This window comes from Mustela lutreola, chromosome 17 (genome assembly GCF_030435805.1).
Source record: "Mustela lutreola isolate mMusLut2 chromosome 17, mMusLut2.pri, whole genome shotgun sequence".
NCBI classification, from domain to species: domain Eukaryota; kingdom Metazoa; phylum Chordata; class Mammalia; order Carnivora; family Mustelidae; genus Mustela; species Mustela lutreola.
This window is the reverse complement of record NC_081306.1, coordinates 15,090,995-15,113,042: the sequence shown is the minus strand read 5'-3', so window position 1 is coordinate 15,113,042 and position 22,048 is coordinate 15,090,995. Positions and strand designations below refer to the sequence as shown.

Sequence of the window (22,048 nt, the reverse complement as noted above, 5' to 3'; positions counted from 1 at the left end):
AAAGGGAAGACAGACCGCAGGGGAGGGGCTGGCTCCCAGCAAGCCACGGAGCAGCGGAACACAAAATCAGAAATGTTCGAATTCGGGACGCCTGGGTGGCTCAGTTGGTTAAGCGGCTGCCTTCGGCTCAGGTCATGATCCCAGCGTCCTGGGATCAAGTCCCACATCGGGCTCCTTGCTTGGTGGGGAGCCTGCTTCTCCCTCTGCCTCTGCCTGCCACTCTGTCTGCCTGTGCTTTCTCTCGCTTCTCTCTCTATGACAAATAAATAAATAAAAAATCTTTAAAAAAAAAAAAAAAAAAAGAAATGTTCGAATTCTGCTCCACTGAGGAACATCGCTCCAGAGGCTAAGCGGGGGTGGTACCCTCATGGGGACAGTGAGGTCTCAGGTCCCACGGGGTGACAGAAAGATCAGGGATGTCTGAGTGTGGCAGAGTTCCCAGGTACGGCTGGGTCCCCCAATAATGGGTCCATGGCCAAAGGAGCGAGACTGATACAAAGCAAAGGTCACGCAAATCTTTATTTCGCACCAAGCATCGAGAATCAAACTGACCGGTCAGGGCCGTCTCTTGCAAAGAGGCAACCCCTCTCTTCTTTACAGACTAGCTTTTAAGGGCAAGGGCCATGTGGTTGGGCCTGGCCACACACAGGTGACCAATGAGATTGTAACACAGAGAAAGCTGCACAGTCCTGCTAGGTCACACATAAGTGACCAATTGAATTACAATTTACCCTATAGTAGATATATGAATTAGTCTATCACCTTGGTCAGAATTGGCGCCCAAAGGGCGGGGCCCATACTCCTTGGAAGTTAGGGAGACAGTATGCGCCCCCACCGATTGGATACCTCTACCTGGCCTGACCCACCCTTGTATTTGGGCTTTGTGATCTGGGACTAGTTTCCGGGACTTGTTTTTCAGTAAGTTCCCTGAAGGGGAGGTTGGGGGGCAGGGTCAGGATGGAGCTGCTCTGGCTAAACAGGCCCTTACAGTACGAGAGTGGGGAAGCCAGCTACAGAGACGGAGCCAAGGAGGGGTCTCTCAGCTTGGGGTTCCCTTAAATCGTGATCCAAGGCACAAGCCACTGCTCTTCAGGCAGGGACCCCACAAGTGGCAGATCTGGGGAGACACCCCCTTCCTCTTCTGGGAAAAGCGTTGCGGGAGTGTGCTGCAGGAATCAGCTGGGTTTGGAGACTCCAAATGGGGCCATGTGCCAGAGAGAGAAACACTTGGGCACAGGCTGGGGGAGCTCAGAGTGTGGCCAGAGACCAGGGAGGCAGGACGGATTGACTGCTTTTCTCTGAGTGTGCACTGAAGAGTGGGGCCTGAGCTCTCGGCTCCTACAGGGCTGGAGAATGGAAGACAGCCATTTTCATTCCCGCCTTCCAAAGTGGTACGGAAAGCGTTCAGGGAAAAAAAGCTCCTGAGCACAAACTCGAGCAGATTACTTAGCCTGGCCCCTGGCAAGGATGGTGTAATTCCACCTTGGGCAAAGACATTGAAGAATCACTGCAACAGGCCCCCACCCCAGAAGATCAGCAAAAACATCCAGCCAAGAGCAAGTTTACCCACTAACGAGAACTGCAGAATTCCAGAGCGAGGGGAAAGTAACACTGAGAATTCATGGCTATTTCCCCATGATTCTTTAGTCTTGCAAAGTTATTATTTTTTTTTAAAGATTTTATTTATTTATTTGACAGAGAGAAATCACAAGTAGGCAGAGAGGCAGGCAGAGAGAGAGAGAGGAGGAAGCAGGCTCCCTGCTGAGCAGAGAGCCCGATGTGGGACTCGATCCCAGGACCCCGAGATCATGACCTGAGCCAAAGGCAGCGGCTTAACCCACTGAGCCACCCAGGCGCCCCGCAAGGTGATTTTTAAAAAATTTTTTTCTTATTCTATTTCTTTAATTTTTCCTCTTTCCTCTTTTAACATTTTCCAACTAGTTTATCTTAACAATATGGTTTTTTTTTAAGATTTTTTATTTTTTTATTTGACAGAAATCACAAGTAAGCAGAAAGGCAGGCAGAGAGAGAGAGGAGGAAGCAGGCTCCCCGCTGAGCAGAGAGCCTAATGTGGGGCTCGATCCCAGCCCATTTAGCCACCCAGGCGCCCCCTTAACAATATGTTAAAAAAAAAACTTACTAAATCTTCATATTATAGCCTTTTTTTTTTTTTTTTTTTAGATTTTATTTATTTGGCAGAGAGAGATCACAGTAGACAGAGAGGCAGGCAGAGAGAGAGGAAGGGAAGCAGGCTCCCCGCTGAGCAGAGAGCCCGATGCAGGACTCGATCCCAGGACCCTGAGATCATGACCTGAGCTGAAGGCAGCGGCTTAATCCACTAAGCCACCCAGGTGCCTCTATTATAGCCATATTTTATCCCTTCATTGTATTTAACCTTATTTTTTGTATACATATAGGTTTTTTCTCTTTAACATTTTGGGACACAATTTCTTCTAATAGATCAAAATATACCCTAAATCTAGCACATGCCCCTGTTCTAGTCTCCAGCCCAATTAAATTCTCTCCTCCTTCTTTTTCTCTTTTTCCAACCAATTTATCTTAATTCCTTTTTATCCTTTTTTAGAATTTCTTAAAAGTTTTTCATCTTTACAGTCATCTTCCAACCCTTCATGGTGTTTATCCTTATTGTTGTATATATATAAGTTTTCTTTCTTTAAAATTGGGAGGTAGTATCTTCTGAGACCAAACTACACCCAAATTCAAGTGGATAGCTCTGTTCTATTCATCAGTCTAATATATATATATATATATATATATATATATATATATATATATATATGGAAAAAAGAAATAAAAATTAAATATATATATTTTTTTATTTCTTTATTTCTTTTTTTCCCCTTCTCCCCCCGGTTTTCAGTCTCTTCTGATTTGGTTAGCATACATTTTTCTGGGGTCTTTGCCACCCATTTAGTACTTTATTCTCTCATTCATATATTCTTATCTGGATAAAATGACAAGCCAGAAAAACACACCAGAAAAAAAAAGAATAAGAGGCAGTACTGAAGGCTAGGGATGTAATCAATACAGACATTGGTAATATGTCAGAGCTACAGTTCAGAATGATGATTCTCAAGGTGCCAGCTGGGCTCAAGAAAGGCATGGAAGATATTAGAGAAACATTGTCTGGAGAAATAAAAGCCCTTTCTGGAGAAATAAAAGAACTAAAATCTAACCAATATGAAATCAAAAAAGCTATTAATGAGGTGCAATAAAAAATGGAGGCTCTTACTGCTAGGATAAATGAGGCAGAAGAGAGAATTAGTGATATAGAAAACCAAATGATGGAGAATAAAGAAGCTGAGCAAAAGAGAGACAAACAACTACTGGACCACGAGGGGAGAATTCGAGAGATAAGTGATACCATAAGATGAAACAACACTAGAATAATTGGGATCCCAGCAGAAGAAGAAAGAGAGAGGGGGGACAGAAGTCATATTGAAGCACATTATAATAGAGAATTTCCTAATATGACGAAGGGAACGAGCATCAAAATCCAGGAAGCACAGAGACCCCCCTCAAAATCAATAAAAATAGGTCCACAACCTGTCATCTAAAAGTAAAACTTATAGGTCTTAAAAGAAAATCCTGAAAGCAGCTCAGGACAAGAAGTCTGTAACATACAATGGTAGAAATATTAGATTGGCAGCAGACTTATCCACAGAGACCTGGCAGGTCAGAAAGGACTGGCATGATATATTCAGACCACTAAATGAGAAAAACATACACCCAAGAATACTATATCCAGCTAGGCTATCCTGAAAATAGATGAAAAGATAAAAAGCTTCCAGGACAAACAAAATTAAAAGAATTTACAAACACCAAACCAGCCCTACAGGAAATATTGAAAGGGGTCCTCTAAGCAAAGAGAGAGCCTAAAAGTAGTAGACCAGAAAGGAACAGAGACAATATACAGTAACAGTCACTTTAAAGGCAATACAATGGCACTAAATTCACATCTCTCAATAGTTACCCTGGATGTATATGGGCTAAATGCTCCATTCAAAAGACAAAGGGTATCAGAATGGATTAAAAAAAAAAAAACACACATCAATATGCTGTCTACAAGAAACTCATTTTAGACCCCAAAACACCCCCAGATTTAAAGTGAGGGGGTGGAAAACTATTTACCATGCTAATGAACATCAAAAGAAAGCTGGGGTGGCAATCCTTTATAACAGATAAATTAGATTTTAATCCAAAGACTATAATAAGAGATGAGGAAGGACACTGTATCATACTCAAAGGGTCTGTCCAACAATAAGATCCCATAATTTTAGGTATCCGTGCCCCTAACATGGGAGCAGCCAACTATATAAACCAATTAATAACAAAATCAAAGGGGTGCCTGGGTGGCTCAGTGGGTTAAGCCACTGAGCTCGGGTTGTGTTCTCAGGGTCCTGGGATTGAGACCCGAATCGGGCTCTCTGCTCGGCGGGGAGCCTGCTTCCTCCTCTCTCTCTGCTTGCCTCTCTGCCTACTTTTGCTCTCTCTCTCTATCTCTCTGTGAAATAAATAAATAAAATCTTAAAAAAAAAATCTCCCAACAAACAAGAGCCCAGGGCCAGACAGCTTCTCAGGGAATTCTACCAAGCATTTAAAGAAGAATTAATACCTATTCTCCTGAAAATGTTCCAAAATATAGAAATGGAAGAAAAACTTCCAAACTCATTTTTTGAGGCCAACATTACCTTGATCCCAAAACCAGACAAAGACCCCATCAAAAGGAGAATTACGGACCAATATCCTTGATGAACATGGATGTGAAAATTCTCACCAAAATACTAGCCAATAGGATCCAACAGTACATTAAAAGGATTATTCACCACGATCAAGTGGGATTTATTCCAGGGCTGCAAGGTTGGTTCAATATCCACAAATCAATCAATGTGATACGATACATTAATAAAAGAAAGAACAGGAACCATATGATACTCCCAATAGATGCTAAAAAAGCATTTGACGAAGTACAGCATCCTTTCTTGATCAAACCTTTCACAGTGTAGGGATAGAGGGCACATACCTCAATATCATCAAAGCCATCTATGAAAATCCTACAGTGAATATCATTCTCAATGGGGAAAAACTGAGAGCTTTTCCCCTAAGGTCAGGAACAAGGCAGGGATATCCACTATCACCACTGCTATTCAACATAGTACTAGAAGTCCTAGCCTCAGCAATCAGACAACAAAAAGAAATTAAAGACATCCAAACTGGCAAAGAAGAAATCAAACTCTCACTCTTTGCAGATGATATGATACTTTATATGGAAAACCCAAAAGATTCCACTCCAAATCTTCTAGAACTTGTACAGGAATTCAGTAAAGTGTCAGGATATAAAATTAATGCACAGAAATCAGTTGCATTTCTATACACCAACAACAAGACAGAAGAAAGAGAAATTAAGGAGTCAATCCCATTTACAATTGCACCAAAAACTGTAACATACCTAGGAATAAATCTAACCAAAGAGGCAAAGAATCTGTACTCAGAAAACTATAAAGTACTCATGAAAGAAATTGAGGAAGACACAAAAAATGGAAAAATGTTCCATGCTCATGGATTGGAAGAACAAATATTGTGAAAATGTCTATGCTACCTAAAGCAATCTACACATTTTGTGCAATCCATATCAAAATATCATCAATTTTTTTCAATGAAATGGAACAAATAATCCTAAAACTTATATGGAACCAGAAAAGATCCCAGATAGCCAGAGGAATGTTGAAAAAGAAAGCCAAAGTTGGTGGCATCACAAGTCCAGACTTCAAGCTTTATTACAAAGCTGTCATCATCAAGACAGTATGGTCCTGGCACAAAACAGACACATAGATCCATGGAACAGAACAAAGAGCCCAGAAATACACCCTCAACTCTACAGTCAACTAATCTTCAACAAAGCAGGAAAGAAATTCCAATGGAAAAAAGGCAGTTTTGGGGCACCTAGGTGGCTCAGTGGGTTAGAGCCTCTGCCTTCAGCTCAGGTCATGATCCTGGGGTCCTGGGATTGAGCCCTACATTGGGCTCTCTGCTCGGCGGGGAGCCAGCTTCCTCCTCTCTCTCTGCCTGCCTCTCTACCTACTTGTGATCTCTATCTGTTAAATAAATAAATAAAATATTTTTTAAAAAAAGAAAGAAGGAAAAAAAAGGCAGTCTCTTCAACAAATGGTGTTGGGAAAATTGAACAGCCACATGCAGAAGAATGAAACTGGACAGCTTCGATACATCACACATAAAAATAGACTCAAAATGGACGAAAGACCTCAATGTGAGAAAGGAATCCATCAAAATGCTTGAGGAGAACACAGGCAGCAACCTCTTTGACCTCAGCTGCAGCAACTTCTTCCTAGAAACATTGCCAAAGGCAAGAGAAGCAAGGGCAAAAATGAACTATTGGGACTACATCAAGATCAAAACTTTTGCACAGCAAAGGAAATGGCCAACAAAACCAAAAGACAACTGACAGAATGGGAGAAGACATTCGCAAATGACATATCAGATACAGGGCTAGTATCCAAAATCTATAAAGAATTTATCAAACTCAACACCCAAAGAACAAATAATCCAATCAAGAAATGGGCAGAAGACATGAACAGACATTTCTGCAAAGAAGACATCCAGATGGCCAACAGACACATGAAAAAGTGCTCCACAACACACGGCATCAGGGAAATAAAAATCAAAACCACAATGAAATACCACCTCACGCCAGTCAGAATGACTAAAATTAACAAGTCAGGAAACGACAGATGTTGGCAAGGATGTGGAGAAAGGGGAACCCTCCTACACTGTTGGTGGGAATAAAAGCTGGTACAGCTACTCTGGAAAACAGCATGGAGGTTCCTCAAAAAATTGAAAATAGAGCTACCCTGGGACCCAGCAATGGCACTACTGGGTATTTACCCTAGATACAAATGTAGTGATCTGAAGGGGCACGTGCTCCCGAATGTTCATAGCAGCAATATCCACAAAAGCCAAACTATGGAGAGAACCTAGATGTCCATCAACAGATGAACAGATAAAGAACATGTGGTATATACACAATGGAATACTATGCAGCCATCAAAAGAAATGAAATCTTGCCATTTGCAACAACATGAATGGAACTAGAGGGTATTATGCTGAGTGAAATAAGTCTAGCAAAGAAAGACAATTATCATATGATCTCTCTGATATGAGGAATTTGAGAGGCAGGGTGGGGGGGTTGGGGTTAGGGAAGGAAAAAAATGAAACAAGATGGGATCGGGAAGGAGACATCTCACAAAACAAACTGAAGGTTACTGTGGGGAGGGGGGCATGAAGGGGGGGTTGGGTTATGGACATTGGGGAGGGTATGTGATATGGTGAGTGCTATGAAATGTATAAGCCTGATGATTCACAGACCTGCATCCCTGGGGCAAATAATACATTATATGTTAGTAAAAATAATTAGTAAAAAATAAAAAAATTAAAAATAAATAAATGTACACTCCCAGGCCCATCTCCTAGGGATCTGGTTAAGGAGGTGCAGGGCTGTGCCCAGAAATCTACAGGAGGCACACTGGAGAGTTCTGGACGAGGTGGCTCTGAGACACACATGGGTCTGGGAGCTACTGCCTCCCAGGCCTCAGAATGCGGCCCAGAAGATCCCCTGAGCTCTCAGCCTCTCTCCCTAGCTGTCCACCAAATCTGCCAATTAGACATCCCAGCACAACCCAACAGCGACCTCCTGAACCCAACATGCTGACTCCTTTGCTGGGATCACTGGGCCAGAAACCTGGCCATCACCCTTGTCTGTCCCTGTCCCCACCCCACATATCGACCATCACCAAGGCCAGCAGATTCTATCCTCTATGTGCCTCTAGGCATCCCCACTTCTCTCTAGCACCCCTACCAGCACCATGGTCCAAGCTCATAGCTTCTCCTCCTTGCTTCCATCTGCTGCCACCATCCATTCTCTGTCCTGCAGATCTGATCCTGTCACTGCCCCGCACAAAACTCTCCTGCACTGAGCGGACTCTCAAACTGCCCTGTCCAATATGGTAGCTGCATGTGGCTATTTGAGTTCTATGTCCCAAGTTCTGCCCAAGTTCACACTCATCACATATCAATGCTCAAGAGCCACACATGGCTGGTGGCTACCATATTGGCTAGCACAAGTATAGCACACTCCCATCTTCACAGAAAGTTCTAGTGGACAGCAGAACTCTACAGCTTTGCTTGGGATCTCTTCGGGGTCTGGCCCCAGGCTCTGCTCAGACCACTCCCCAGCATCCCTGGCCACAATGAACCACTCTCATCTCCCTAAAGTCGTGCTTTCCCCTCTAAATCTTGCACATCATACCCTTCCTGCCTTCCTGGCTTGGTTAACTCCTACTCATTCTTTGGGTCTCAGCTGTCACTTCTCCCCTACGCAGGACAAGTACCCAAACTTTGTTCAATCACAGCATGTAAAACACTGAGTCATGAGAGCCATAGACACATCTACACCCATTACCCCCATACCAACAATTTTCAACTAGAGGCAAGTTTCCTCCAATGCCCAGGGGACACCTGGCAGAGTCTGGATTCATTACTGGTGAGGCGGTCCTGGCATCCGATCCTAAAATGCCCAGGATAACCTTCGCAGCAAAGAATCACCTGGCCCAAAATATTGGCAGTGTTGAGTTTGGCCATCCCTGCTCTGGATAGGACAGCTCCATAAAGGAAGGGTGCATGTCCTGTATAGTGTGTGTCCCCTCCGACCACAATCTAGAGTGGAGCATTTAAGGAGCCCAGATGTTCTGTAAGATTTTCCCCCACGATTTCAGTTCTCTTACAGTGCCTTACAACGACATTCACTGGTCATGACAGCAGACTGAATAATGGCCCCTCAAAATATCCAAGGCCTAACCCCTGGAACCTGTGAATGTCACTTTATACAGCAAAAGGGACTCTGCATATCCCATGCAGTGAAGGATCTTGAGATCTTGAGATGGGGTAATTATCCCGGATTATCCCGATGGATTCTAAATGCACTCACAAGCAAGCCTAGCAGAGGAAGACCGGGACATTGACAAAGACAATGCAATGTTAAGACGGGACAGAGAAATTCCAAGATGCTACGACGCTGGCCTTGGAGATGGGGGAGGGGCCCCAGCCAGCATCCACTGGAAGCTAGGAAAGGCAAGGGAAGGACGGATCTTCTCCTACAGCCTCGAGCAGGATGTGGCCCTGCTGATGCCTTTTCTTTTTTTTCTTTTTTCTTTTTTTTTTGTGCCAGTGAAACTGATTTTGGACTTCTGGCCTCCAGAATTGTGCGTTCTGAACAGAAAGACGTTTCTGTGATTTATCCCGTATTACCCCACTCCTGGACCTGCACAGAAGCAAGCAGGCAGGCTACAGGATGATGTTCGGGAGAACTCGTGCTGCAAGAATGATCTCGGGAGCGTGGTTGTTTCCCATACATGATCTGGCCTCCAGCTCGGAACTGGCCCTTCTGTCCTGGGCGCCAAGGGCTATGAATCTTGTCACACCTCCCCTCCTGGTCCAGGCTGGGCTATGTCCCCCCGGAATGGAATCCAGAATCCAGGACGGGAGACAGACATGCATAGCCCAGGCTCCTTAAAAATATAGAAACATGATAACACGGAAATGCAGTTCACTCCAACTGCAGATAGGCAGACAAAGACTCAATTTCAAACCCTGTCATTTGCCCTATAAGTAATGGCCTTTATGGGGATGGTCGGCTGGAAGGCTCAGCAAGGGTAGGAAGCCTCTCACTTGGGACTCCAGTCCGGCTGTCTCCGCGGGGCTTCCCCAGCTGGTGAAGCTAGAAGCTCTAAGAGCCTGATTTGATTTAACTCTGCCTTATTCTCATTTATTGCCTACTATTACCTTCATCTGTGGGTAGATTCCTTTCCTCTCCTGGCACTATTAGGTTTCTATAGTAATAATAAAGTTGTCTTTCGTTTTCAAAACCCAAAGAGGGCTGTTGTGAATCTTTTGCTCGGAATACCGTAGAAGGATAAATTTCTGCTGTTTCTAGGCCAACGATTTTAGAGTCATCTGTAACGGCAGCCCTAGGACACTCATAGGGTCATATTCCAATGTGGGGTATATTGGATTTGGGTCAGAGAGCTGGAAAGGAAGGGCGTTTAGGGGAGAGACCCCCACCCTGCTGGCTCGGAGGGTGTGAAAGTGAGGTGGTAAGGGTACCTGAGGCATGCGTTTCTAGCTGCGGTGGCCACCCAGGTCAACAGTAACGGTGTCCGTGGGTCATTCCTCACACCCTAGTCCTGCTGCCTTCTGGGTTGTGGAAGGTCTCTGGAAGGCAAGGGACTCAACCCAGGATGCTAGGTCTGTCCGGCACTGAAGCAAGGATTAGAATAAAAACAGAAGCTCTCGCCCAGCTCTCCAGCCTCCCTGCCAACCCTTCTCCCTTTCCCCACCAGCCTCCAGACATAGGAGCCTTTCTCTGCCCTTCCAACACAGCCTCAGGGCCTTTGTACCTGCTATTCTTCTGCTTGGAACACTCTCCCTCCAGAGTCTCCCATGGCTGGCTGCTTCTCATCATTCAGGTCTCAGTGCAAATACCAGCTCCTCAGAGAGACCCTCCCTGGCTGTAATCGGGCCAGCGGACTTCCCATCACCTTCTGTCCACCACCTGCTGATTTTTCTTCCCCAAAATCTTCTCACACTGTGTAACTATCTCAATACTATCTTCACTTGCCTGCAGCCCAGAGTGCAGGCCCAAGGATGGCCTGGGATCTTGTCTGATCTGCCCACGGTATGTCCCTAGACCCATGCCTGGCACACACTAGATGCTCAACACATTCTGAATGAATGAATGAATGAATAAATGGGCAAGTGAAGGAGAATGAATATGCAGCTTTGGAGAATGCTTGCTAAACGCCAGGTCCTAACGCACCTGATCTTGGCTTTCCGAAAGGCCAGCTCCTCTTCATTACCGAAGTCCAAAGACACATCCTCAGTATCATCCACCAGGGCCTGGGGGACACCAAGCACGGATGGCAGGCGGTGGCCATCCCCACCCCTACCCTCTCTGCTGGAAGGGCCACTCCCCCCGCGGCTGCAATCCGAGGCCTTCTGTCCATCTGGGGTGCGGCCCAGGCCCCCGTTCGCCCATCCTTCCTTCAGTCCTCCCCTCTCCCTCCTCCTCACAGCCCCACTCCCTTGCCCGGAGCTCTCGCAGGCTCCTCCCGTCCTCTCCCCCATCCTTCCGCCCCAGCATCCCCGCGGCCCTACCTGCTTCATGCTTCCCAGAGCGCACCTGGAGCCCACAGCCCAGGCTCCGGCTCCGGCTCCCGCCTGGCCGGAATGCCCGGAGACTGGGGAGCCGCGGCCCCCCCGCCCAAGCTGGCGCCCTGCGGTGCAGGTCTCGGGTGGGGGCAGGGAGCGCAAGGCCTGCGGGGCGCGCGGGGCCCAGAGCGCAGTCGCAGGCTGGGGAGGTGGGCTCGGCGGCCCGGGAGGGGGCGGGGCTTGGGAAGGTCCCAGACCCAGGGCTCGCTGGGGAAAAGCGCCTGAAAGGGAAAGACCTGACTCCCAGGCTGGAGGGACGGAGGGCCTCCATGGGCACGGAGTGGACGATTCGGGCTCAAAGGTGCACTCGGGGACCGTGAACAGTGATCCAGGGAGGAACAGAGCGGGGGTGGGTTGGTGAATGAGGAGGATGTCCCGTAGTTGCCGGGCCAGGTGAGGGAACGAATGAATGAATGAATGAATGAATGCCAGGGTCGGATAGCCTCATTTAGGGTTTGGAGAAAGCCAGTGTCTCCCAAGTCGCCGGTCCCAAGAATTCCCTGGGGCCCTTCTTAAAAAGCAGATTCCCAGGCCCAGCTCTGGAGATTGGGAAGGCCTGGAACGCAGGCAGAGGAATCTGCCTTTTAATAGGTGAATCTGCTGACCTCAGTGAGATCGTCCCTCATCCGGGCGCCAGACACACACGGAGCACGCAGTCACTATTGTTGGCGGTAACATCCAGGATGGTAAGACCTTCCCAGGTATCTCCGGGGAAAGAAGGCTTGCCACCTGCAAGTGTTGTTTGCAAGGACAATGTCACTCCCCTCCTTTCCGTCTTCTCCCTCTCCTGACCCCCCTCTTCCCCCCACCCAGGAGCAGAAGGCTGAAAGTCTATATGCCAAGGCCACTAGTTCTGCCTTTGCCCTCTTGTCATGGGCAGTAGGGGCTTGTCCCCATCTCCGGTGACCTGCAAAAAGGCCACTGGTCCACAATCTCCTGACACAATTCATTCACTGGTGGCCTCCTGAAGAGATGAATGACCTGAGGGTTGCCAAGGAGGAGTAGGAAACAGCTGTCAGGAGCTGCCTTAGGTCTGATCCGTGGGTGAGCACTCCTCCCTTTCCCCCCACTGACCCTACAAAGGGCTTGGCAAGTGCATGTGCGGGGAGCATGCTTTCTTGGGGGGACAGGATGCCACCTTTGGGGTCAGCAGGTCTGGGCCTGCCTGAGAAGCATCTCTCTAACAAGTTCCCAGGAGATACTGATGCCACAGGCCCCCAGCCTTCCTATGAACCCTAACGATCTGCACTACCAAACCCCAGATTCTAGAAAGGCCCGTTGTCTCTTCCAGCTTGAAGCTTGCTCCAGGCATAGGTGAGTGTCACACTGGGAAGCTGGGGGACCCTAAGCTTCCCCTACCCCACTAGTCCCCAGCTGTCTGGGATGCTCAGGGGAAGGGCAGGTGGAGGTTGAGAAGCCGTTGCGAAACATTTAGGGGCTTTTCCTCTAACCCTGCGAACCACCAGCTGTTGTTAGCTGTTAAGTTGGGGCTCAGAGAGTCCCCAGGGGGGTGAGAAGGTAGGAAAACCCCCTTGGAAACCCCATGTGGGGACAAACTGTCATTCTTGGCCATCAGGTTGGGCGTGCTGAGAATTAGCCATGGCCTTGCCATGTGGAAGTCACCCCACAAACACAAGGTCACGCCACTCTCCCCCTTCCTGACCACATCAGAGCACAGGCTGAGGATACAGATGCCCGGGCCAGACCTGGGGCATTCCTTCCCCAGGAGACAAAGCTGTCTCTGAACATGCACCCAATTGTCCCTCTGCAGAGTCAGCCAATAGAATTTGGGTGTGGGGTGGGCAGAGAACCCATCAGTTCTGCAGGGAATAATACATCATTACCTTTGACATGCGGTGAACACTGACTCACACTGCTACCACTGAACATGCCCGCTGGGATCGTAACCCTAGTCACCTTTTGCTGGTCATGGCTCAGAGGACCTTGGGAAGCAGAGTTTCAAAGAGTAAGCCCACCTCTGATCCCTGGTCCTGGGGCTCCTGGTTCAGACAGGCACCAGTCCCTGGACGGCAGTTGGAGGTCAACACACGGAGTTGGGCAGGCCTGGATGGGAACATACTCTACCACTTCCTCTCTGGGCAGCCTTGGGCCAGGGACCTCATCTCTCTGGCCTCAGTCTCCACATCTGTAAAATGGGGCCACACCTCCCCTTTCCCCCATCATCACAGATGACGCAAGACCTGGAGAAAACACATGGCAAATGCCCTCCTCACAGCTGGGGTTCAGGAGATAGCGGCTCTGGTGATTGTGACTTCAGTCACCAGCAGGGCCAGTGAGCCCCATGTCAGAGTCACTCCTTCCGTCAAGAGGCATCCGTCCTAATGGGGGAATAGGAACTGCCCTTTCCCAAACACCTACTGTGGGCCCAACTCTGTGTCCCCGGGACATATGACAGCTGGGACAGAAGACCCAGCATGGCCCTTTCTCCCACATGGAACCCCAGGAGCCCCAGGGCAGAAAGCAGGGAGTTGGGTGTGAATGGACATGGCTGAAGGCTGGGGCCTGGAGTCCAACCAGGGAGGTGTGGGCAAAGTAGGTGCCAGCCTGGCTGGACTGTTCCCATCCTTACGCCGCGGGAGGACAGCTGGCCCAGGGGGTGGGCAGGAGTTCAGATCTGAGCTGCACTGTCCCCCTGCATCAGTCAGGGCCATAGCTGCAGCCTCCGGGCCTGTCTTCCCCAGGCCTACAGTTGCCCCTTGCCATCAGCCCTGCCTTGCCACTGGCTGGACTCCCTAGGGTCTGCCCTGACCATTGTCCTGCCGTTCCACCTCTAATAGGGCCTTGCATCCCACAAGCGAAAAGAAGGAAGCCCAGTGAAATGGAATTTGAGGGAAACAACAAATCATTTCTTAGTGTAAGTATATCCCACACACTATCTGGGATATACTTATGCTTAAAAAAAAGTATCAGTCTCTCACCCCAAATTCAAATTTACCTGGGGTCCTGTATTTCAGCTGGCAACCCTATGCCTCCATAGGATTGTCAGATGAAACCCCGTGAGGTGGGTGCACCCAAGTTCACAGGTCCCAAAGCTCCCACCCTGACCCTGGGCAGCTATCCCCGTGCCTCTCCCCTTCCTGCCTCCCACAGATGCTCCACCCACTTCACGGGGCTCCTCCCACCTGACCTCCTTCATGCAGGCTACCAGAGCAGTGTGGCTAGGAAGCCAAAGCATGGGGCAGAGGGAGGAAATTGGGTCCCTCCTGTGGGCTGTCCCTGGGGGCGCCTGTCTTCCTTGTTGGGGTCAGGTGGTGCCCAGGGCTACCCTGACAGAGTCAGCGGTGCCTGGATCTCGGTGAGATGGGGAGAGATTCGTGACCCTGCACACTCCCGGGGTCCTTCATTCACTCACTTGCCTACTCATCCACCTCTTCTGTGCTGATCTACATCTAGACACAGGGCCCTACCCTCACCAAGCTGAGATTCTAGTTAAGAAAGAAATAACAATTAGCAAACCTAGGGCCACCTGGTGGCTCAGTCGGTTGAGCATCTGCGTTCAGCTCAGGTCGTGGTCCCAGGGTCCCGCATCTGGCTTCCTGCTCAGTGGGGAACCTGGTTCTCCATCTCCCTCTGCCTGCCACTCCCCCTGCTTGTGCTCTCTTTCTCTCTCTGTCAAATAAATAAATAAAATCTTAAAAAGAAAAAAAGAGTCAACAGAAGAGAACAAAGGCATAGAGACACTGGGGGCTTAGTGGAGGCAGGGAGGGCCACTTGGAGCCTCTGCATTTTCAGCTCATGAACTTCGATGTGTGTGCTGGGGGGAGCATGGATGTGGAGGAAACAGCAGGTGCAAAGGTCCTGAACAGGGCAAGACCTGGGTATGTGCCAGCCATGGGCAGAGTCTGGCCAGCTGGCAGAGGGTAGCATGTCCTGTCCCACACAGCTTTGGGGGCCCAGATGGGAGTGAGGTGGCGACCCAATGGGTAGGGGCAGCTAGAAGCCACCTGGCTGAGGACAGAGGCCCAGCTCTGCTGTTCCTCTCTCTGTGCAGGCCCAAGCACAACCCTGGTGGCTTTGGGGGTGTAGGGTTCCTGCCAAATCCATGCTCGGTGGAAAGGTAAGAGAGCCTGGTCAGGGTCTTGTTAGCTGGAGACCTCTGGGTCTCTGACAGCCACCACCATTCACCCAGCAAACAGTTTACAGATAAGCCCTCGCCCTGCCTGTTCCCTGGCTCTGTCCCCACCCCACCCCTATGGCGAAATATCCTCTGCGGTCTCACGAGCTGCCCCTGGGGCTGCAGGACGGTGGCCAGCTCAGGGCTGCCAGGCAGGCCGAGAACGCGGCTTCTGCCACCCCAGGGACACAACAGAACAGAGACCGTGGGAGGATCCAAAGGAGTGACAGCCTGGGTCCTTCCACACATTGCCAGGAAAGAGGGAGAAGAACCTTCTGGTTTAAACACATTGACCCACGGGTGTGGATCACACGCAACGTGTGCACCTTACTACGGTGAGGTTCGAACAAGTATGGGAGGGCGTCTGGGGGGCTCAGTTGGTTGGGTGTCTGCCTTCAGCTCAGGTCGTGATCTCGGGGTCCGGGGATCGAGCCCCACATCGGGCTCCCTGCTCAGTGGGGAGTCTCCCGCTCCTTCTGGCTCTCCTCTCCTCCCCTGCTCATGCTCTGTCTCTCTCACTCATACTCTCTCTCTCAATAAAATCTTAAACACACACACACACACACACACACACACACACAATGGGAAATAACACTCATGGGACAATCGGTGAATGAGTCCTGGAGGGGTAGCGGCTAGCAGGTGAGACCCCTAATACTAAGGATAATGATTCATTTTTTTTAAGGCATAAGGATGATGTCGTGGCTTTTATTTTTTGTTTGTTTGTTTTTTAAAGATTTTATTTATTAATTTGACAGACGGAGATCACAAGTAGGCAGAGAAGCAGGCAGAGAGAGAGGAGGAAGCAGGTTCCCTGCTGAGCAGAGAGCCCAATACAGGGCTCGAACCCATGACCCTGGGATCATGACCTGAGCCGAAGGCAGAGGCTTAACCCACTGAGCCACCCAGGGGCCCCAGTGTTGTGGCTTTTAAACGTTGGGATATAATTCACATACCATAGCATTCACACTTTTAAAGTATAACATGTGGTGATTTTCGTAGAATCACAAAGCAGTGCAACTGTCACCTCTATCTAGTTCCAGGCATTCTCATGACCCCAATAGGAATTATTATATAATTTTCGGTCATCCCTCACTGTCCCCTCCCCAGCCCCACCCCAGCCCCTGGCAACTACTCACCTGCTTTCTGTCTCCTGGATTTGCCTGTCCTGGATGTCTCATAGACACAGAATCATACACCATATGGTCTTTTGCTTCTCATGTGCGAAAGGTGCATTCCTCCTGCAACAGGTGTGAGAGGTTTGGTCCTTTGCGTGGCTATACAGTTCCCTGTATGGCCATAGGGCCCCTGGTTTAGCCCTTCGTCAGTTGATGGACAACTGTGTACCTTCTGGTCATTGGGAGCAATGCCGCTATGACATTCCTGCCCGAGGCTTTGGGCGGACATGGGTTCAGTTCCCTTGGCCTCATAGCTAGGAGTGGAATTGCTCGCAGCTTCGTGTTTCAGAAGAGTCCCTCTTTAGAGCTACATACCAACATAGTAAGGTGAAATGACAAGACATTGAGGCTTGCTTCAAAATCATATGGGGGCTGGGAGTGGGGTACCTGGGTGGCTCTGCTGGTTGGGTCTCTGACTCTTGATTTCAGCTCAGGCCATGATCTCAGGATCCTGGGATCGGGCCTGCTTGGGGTGGGGTGGAGGGGGGGTGTGGTCCTTCCTCAGCAGGGAGCCTGCTTCTCCCTTTGCCTGCCACCCACCACCACTTGTGCTTGCGCTCTCTGTCTGACAAATAAGTAAATAAAATCTTAAAAATAAAATAATGTTTTTAATGTTGAGGCATGTTTTACAGCGACTTTTCTGTCGCCTTTCAAATTGCCACGTAATTACCTCTGGCAGTAGAAAGGTCACCAAAGGTGCCTCTGGGAGGCTCAGTCAGTCACACCTCTGACTCTGGATCTCAACTCTTGATCTCAGCTCTTGATCTCAGGCTCTTGAGTTCAAGGCGGATGTTGGGCTCTGCCCTGGGTGTGGAAGCTCCTTTAAAAAAAGGGGGGGGGGGGTCAGGTGAGCAGTGTATGTCATTTTATATCTCATAACCACATCTAAAAAAGCAAACAGAAAACAGAGAAAATTGGTTTTAATCGTACTTTTCTTGAACCCACTATTTCCAAAACACAATCATCTTAACGTATGAGCAATTAAGAAATTATGAAAAAGATACTTTACATTCTGTTGTCCTGGAGGACCTTCCAGCCCTGGGTACACCATGTCCCCATTTGGCTCCGCCCTTCTCAGGGGCTCCATGGTGATTCATGGCTCCAGATGGGACAAGGCGGCTTTGGATCAGAGCACTGATCCGAAAGCTCTTGTGACTTCTATTTTAATTGGTTTTGTCCATCTACAATGAGAATGTGTGCCCACAAAGGCAGACACCCTTTGTGCCTTTCTAAGTGCTATACTGTGCATTGCCTAGAGATGGTGAGTAGGTAGTGAATGAAGGACCCCGGGAGTGTGCAGGGTAGGGAATCTCTCCCCATCTCACCGAGGTCCAGGCACCGCTGACTCTGTCAGGGTAGCCCTGGGCACCACCTGACCCCAACAAAGAGGAGAGGCGTCCCCAGGGACAGCCCACAGGAGGGACCCACCTTCCTCCCTCTGCCCCATGCTTTGGCTTCCTGGCCAGACTGCCCTGGCAGTCAGCATGAAGGACAGAGGCCAGGTCAGGTGGGAGGAGCCCCGTGAAGTGGGCGGAGCATCTGTGAGAGGCAGGAAGGGGGAGAGGCACAGGGACAGCTGCCCAGGATCAGGGTGGGAACTTTGGGCCCCATTAGCTTGGGTGCACCCTGGCCTGCAGGCATAGGGTTGCCAGCTGAAATTCAGGACCCCAGGTAAATTTGAATTTGAGGTGAGTGACTGATACTTGTTTTTAATGTAAGTATATTCCAGATAGTGCGTGGGATATACTTACACTAAGAAATGATTTGTTGTTTCCCTCAAGTTCCATTTCCCTTCTTTTTGCTTGTGAGGTCCTCAGTCCTGCTTGAGGAGGAACGGCAGAACTTCTGCCAGGTTCCAGGCGGGCAGATCTTAGGGCCAGCGAGATCTTCAGGAGTACCACCCGCAGGAGTAAGGGGTTGATCTGTGTCTAGTGCCTGGCATGGAGATCTGTGTGCTGGCTGTCCTTCCGGCAGCTGTCACTCCTTGTCCCCTCTGCGCATTCTCTCCTTGCTGAGGACTCCTTTTCTGAAGTCCTGTGAAGCTTCCTCTGTGCCCCAAGCTTGCTTCCTATCCCGTCTGCCCTTGTCTGGTAGGGAGACCCTTTCTTGGGGCCAACCGGGCATTCCCCCAAGAGGGGACATTCTGGACCGTGGGGCCAGCTTCGATGTGCTTGATTGGCTTCCCAAGGAACTGGCAACCTGGCCAGGCCATGGAGGAGTCAGCATACGGGCCAGAGAAAGCCTCTTGTCACTCAAGGGCTGGGACCAAGGACAGAGATGGCAGGTCCACAGTAAGGCTAGCCTTCTTGTCCAGAAGCTGGGAGAGTGGGCAATGGCTCTTACCCATCTTACAGCTCTGGCCTCCTCTTGGAGCAGCAAGAGCTTGCAAGTCCCCGCCCCAGGTCCAGTGCTGGGGATATCATAATGCTGGTCTCTCCCCCAGAAGCAGGAGGTCCAGCTGGGTTGCCCCCTGCTAGAGAAGATGGTTTCCACCACCATGCCCCCATCAGGCCCTGTTTGGAAGGGACCTGAAGCCTTTTCTACCTCACCTTCTGTCACTCATCATGTTCTGATAACATGGGCCAGACTCTAAGATTTCCAGAGACACCCAAGCTTCTCCCTACCTCAGGTCCTTTGCACCTGCTGTTTTCCCTGCCAGGACTTTTTAGGACTGAAAATATGAGGACTCTCTCCATGAGGCTTTCCCTAACTCCTGGCTCAGGTTTCACCTACTTGCTCAGTCCCTCTTTAGGGTCTGGGACTTAGGCGTGGCTTGTCCTCTTTCTAGCATTGTCCCCAGTTTCAAATCATCTTGTTTATTAGTAAAGCAATCTTTCTCCTCCCCACCCACCACTAGTAGTATCTCCATCAAAGCAGGTGCCCCTTCTGATAACTTAGCCAGCGCATACTGTGGATATTTGAGAAGTTTACAGTTTAAAGTAAGTAAATGAAGAGTGCACAACTCTGGGAACTGTGCTGTGCTGCAAATCTCTGCCCGTTGCTTGGACAAGGACTTTGGAATCGAGGTCAACGGTGGCCTGGATCCACACCTGGAGGAGTGGGTCTGGATCCAGGTTTTTCTCACACACACACACACACACACACACACACACACACACACACGTGGACCAGGTCCCATTTGGGAAGCACTGGCCCCACCGGTCTGGCCTGGCCCTGTGGAAGGCGAGCCCAGACACCTCCTGACTATGGGCCAGTCTGTGCTCCAGCAGGCAGGGAGCTGCTACTTACGGGAAATGCTCTATTGAGGAGAAAGGGTAGTGCATTGTTTGGCCCAGCGCACTGGCCCCGGTCCAGACGGGTCAGGAAGACTTGCCGCTATGTCAGCCCACGCTCAGTTCCTCCCAGGAACAGCAGCTGCCCACGGAGAAAAAGCATGCTCTCCAAGAGCACCCATCCGTCCTCTCCTCCCCCTTAATAAAAAAAGAAAGGGGAAAAGCAGCTTGGAAAGTATTTTAATGTCTCCCAAGAGAAAGCCAAGTGCGTTGGCTAAGAGCACAGACTTGGTAGTCAGCACACCCGGACATGAAGCCCAAGACCACTGCTGGTCAGCCAGGGCATTTTTAGCAAGTCACTTAACCTCTGGGCCTCAATTCTCCTGGGTGAATGAACTAGGGTCATCGTGGCACCCACTTCTGAGTGCAGGTAGGACAGAGTCAAAGCCTTACTCTTTTGCCACGTAGTCAGAACACTGCTGGTGCACAGTGTTTGCTAAGTAGATTATGTCCCTCTGCCTCATGACCACCCCAGGAGGGAAGCAAGGTGTGTGAGGTGGTACCCATTTTATGCATATGGAGACTGAGGCTCGGGGAGGGCTTTTGAAGCAGGTCTGCAGAGCTCATGCACGGTAGAACCTCAGGTGTCCTACGCCCGGCTCGCAGCTCTTGTCGGCACGAGAGGCTGTGGGTGGGGGGCACAGTCCCCCCCAAACTCTTGACCTGGGGTTGCCAAGCGGGGCCAGATCTGATCCCCAGACCTGTTTGAGTTGGCTCTGAGTAGATTAAAAGGACAAACAAGAATGGAGTCAGTTGCTAATATTTTAAAAATCGGATGTCACCATTTATTTCTTTGGAAAACCTCATTTCTGGGCTTATTTATTGTTGTTTTTTAAGGTTTTATTTTTAAGCAATCTCCAAACCCAACATGGGGCTCCCACTCACAACCCCAAAATCAAAACTTGCATGTTTTCCTGACTGAGCACAGGGACTGTCCCCCTGGAGATGGGGTTCACCTTCCTCAGTCTTGAGTTAGCTCATTTATGGTCTCTGCCTCTGGTAAATTTGCGATCGCTCCTTAAACTCCCACTGTTTTTGGCGGTACTGCCCAGGAGCAGACCCCGAGCCTGTGACAAGGACCCATGATCAGGCACTGTCCCCAGGGAGGGGGGGCCCCCGCAGGCACGTGTTGCTAGGCAAAATCCCACTGAACCTGTATGAGCTTCCTGAAGGTGCCCTAATAAAATACCACAAACTGAAGAGCGTGGACAACAGATTTTTTTTTTCCCTCACAGTTTTGGAGGCCAGAGGTCCAAGGTCATGGTGTTGGCAGGGCCGTCCCTGCTCCAAAGGTACTAAGGGCGGGATCTGTTCCAGACCCTCCCCCAGCTTCTGATAGTTTGGGGGCAATGTAGCTCCAAACTTCACATGGCATCTCCATATGCATGTCTGTGTCCCATTTCCCCTTTTTAGGATTCCAGTCATGTCGGAATGAAGGCCTACCCTATTCCAGTAGGAACTCACCAAAACTAATTACACCAGCCGTGACCTTATTTCCAAGTAAAATCACATTCTGAAGCGCTGGGGGTTAGGACTTCAATGGATAAACTTGGGGTGCAGGGGACACCATTCAGCCTGTAACCGAAGCTAGCTGCTGGTCACCCAGAAAGTCCTCCCTGGGGAGGGAGCAGGAGGCTTTCTACACCCCCACCCATCAGCCATTGCTTAAGGGCTGCCTCAAGCAGGGACAGGACTTGCCGGGGGCTCTGGCTCTGGGCACACACCGGAAAAGCAAGTCCTGGCAGACTGGGGGTCGTTCTCCCTCAGAGGCACAGGTGGTACGTTTGGGAGGGAAAGTTCATGGGGAGGGCCCGGCAGGCATGGAGGTGGGAGAGGGATCCTGGGGGGTGTGGACCCCGCTGCCCCCTCCATCGAATGCATGGAAGGCATAACCTTTACCCCACATCGGCCACCCACTAGCTGGGCTCGGAATGACCCTACATGAGTCACTGGCAGCTGAGCGCCTTCCGTTTTCTACATACCAACCACATTCCACATTTGTTGGCACTGGAGCTGCCAAGGACAGAAGTGGATTGTACCCACCCACCCCCTTCCCCGTGTCCCCAGAGGTGGCTGTCACTCAAGGATGGTCAGGCAGTGGTGGCATGTGGGACCCTCGCACCTGTCGGCCTCATTGCAAG

The 22,048-nt window shown here is 49.7% G+C and overlaps 1 protein-coding gene and 1 long non-coding RNA gene across 3 annotated transcripts in view; both read right to left on the bottom strand.

Moving 5' to 3' along the window:
* TVP23A (trans-golgi network vesicle protein 23 homolog A) overlaps positions 1-11,501 on the bottom strand; it is a 33,594-nt gene extending 22,093 nt beyond the window's left edge. Inside the window, exons 1-2 of one of the 2 annotated variants that reach the window (XM_059155299.1) lie at positions 11,248-11,501; positions 10,910-10,989 (exon numbers count right to left, since the gene is read on the bottom strand). In XM_059155299.1, the coding sequence (XP_059011282.1) occupies positions 10,910-10,989; positions 11,248-11,256 (89 nt within the window). In that variant the 5' untranslated portion in view covers positions 11,257-11,501. The remainder of the gene's footprint in view (positions 1-10,909; positions 10,990-11,247) is intronic. The other variant, XM_059155300.1, reaches the window with a different exon arrangement.
* A 407-nt stretch (positions 11,502-11,908) lies between these two features.
* Positions 11,909-18,202, bottom strand: LOC131819889 (uncharacterized). Its single transcript, XR_009349376.1, has 6 exons — positions 17,624-18,202; positions 17,285-17,434; positions 16,576-16,677; positions 14,779-14,931; positions 13,278-13,365; positions 11,909-12,030 (listed from the first exon to the last, which is right to left on the bottom strand). It is a non-coding gene; the product is annotated as an uncharacterized LOC131819889 (long non-coding RNA).
* Positions 18,203-22,048: the final 3,846 nt, after the last annotated feature.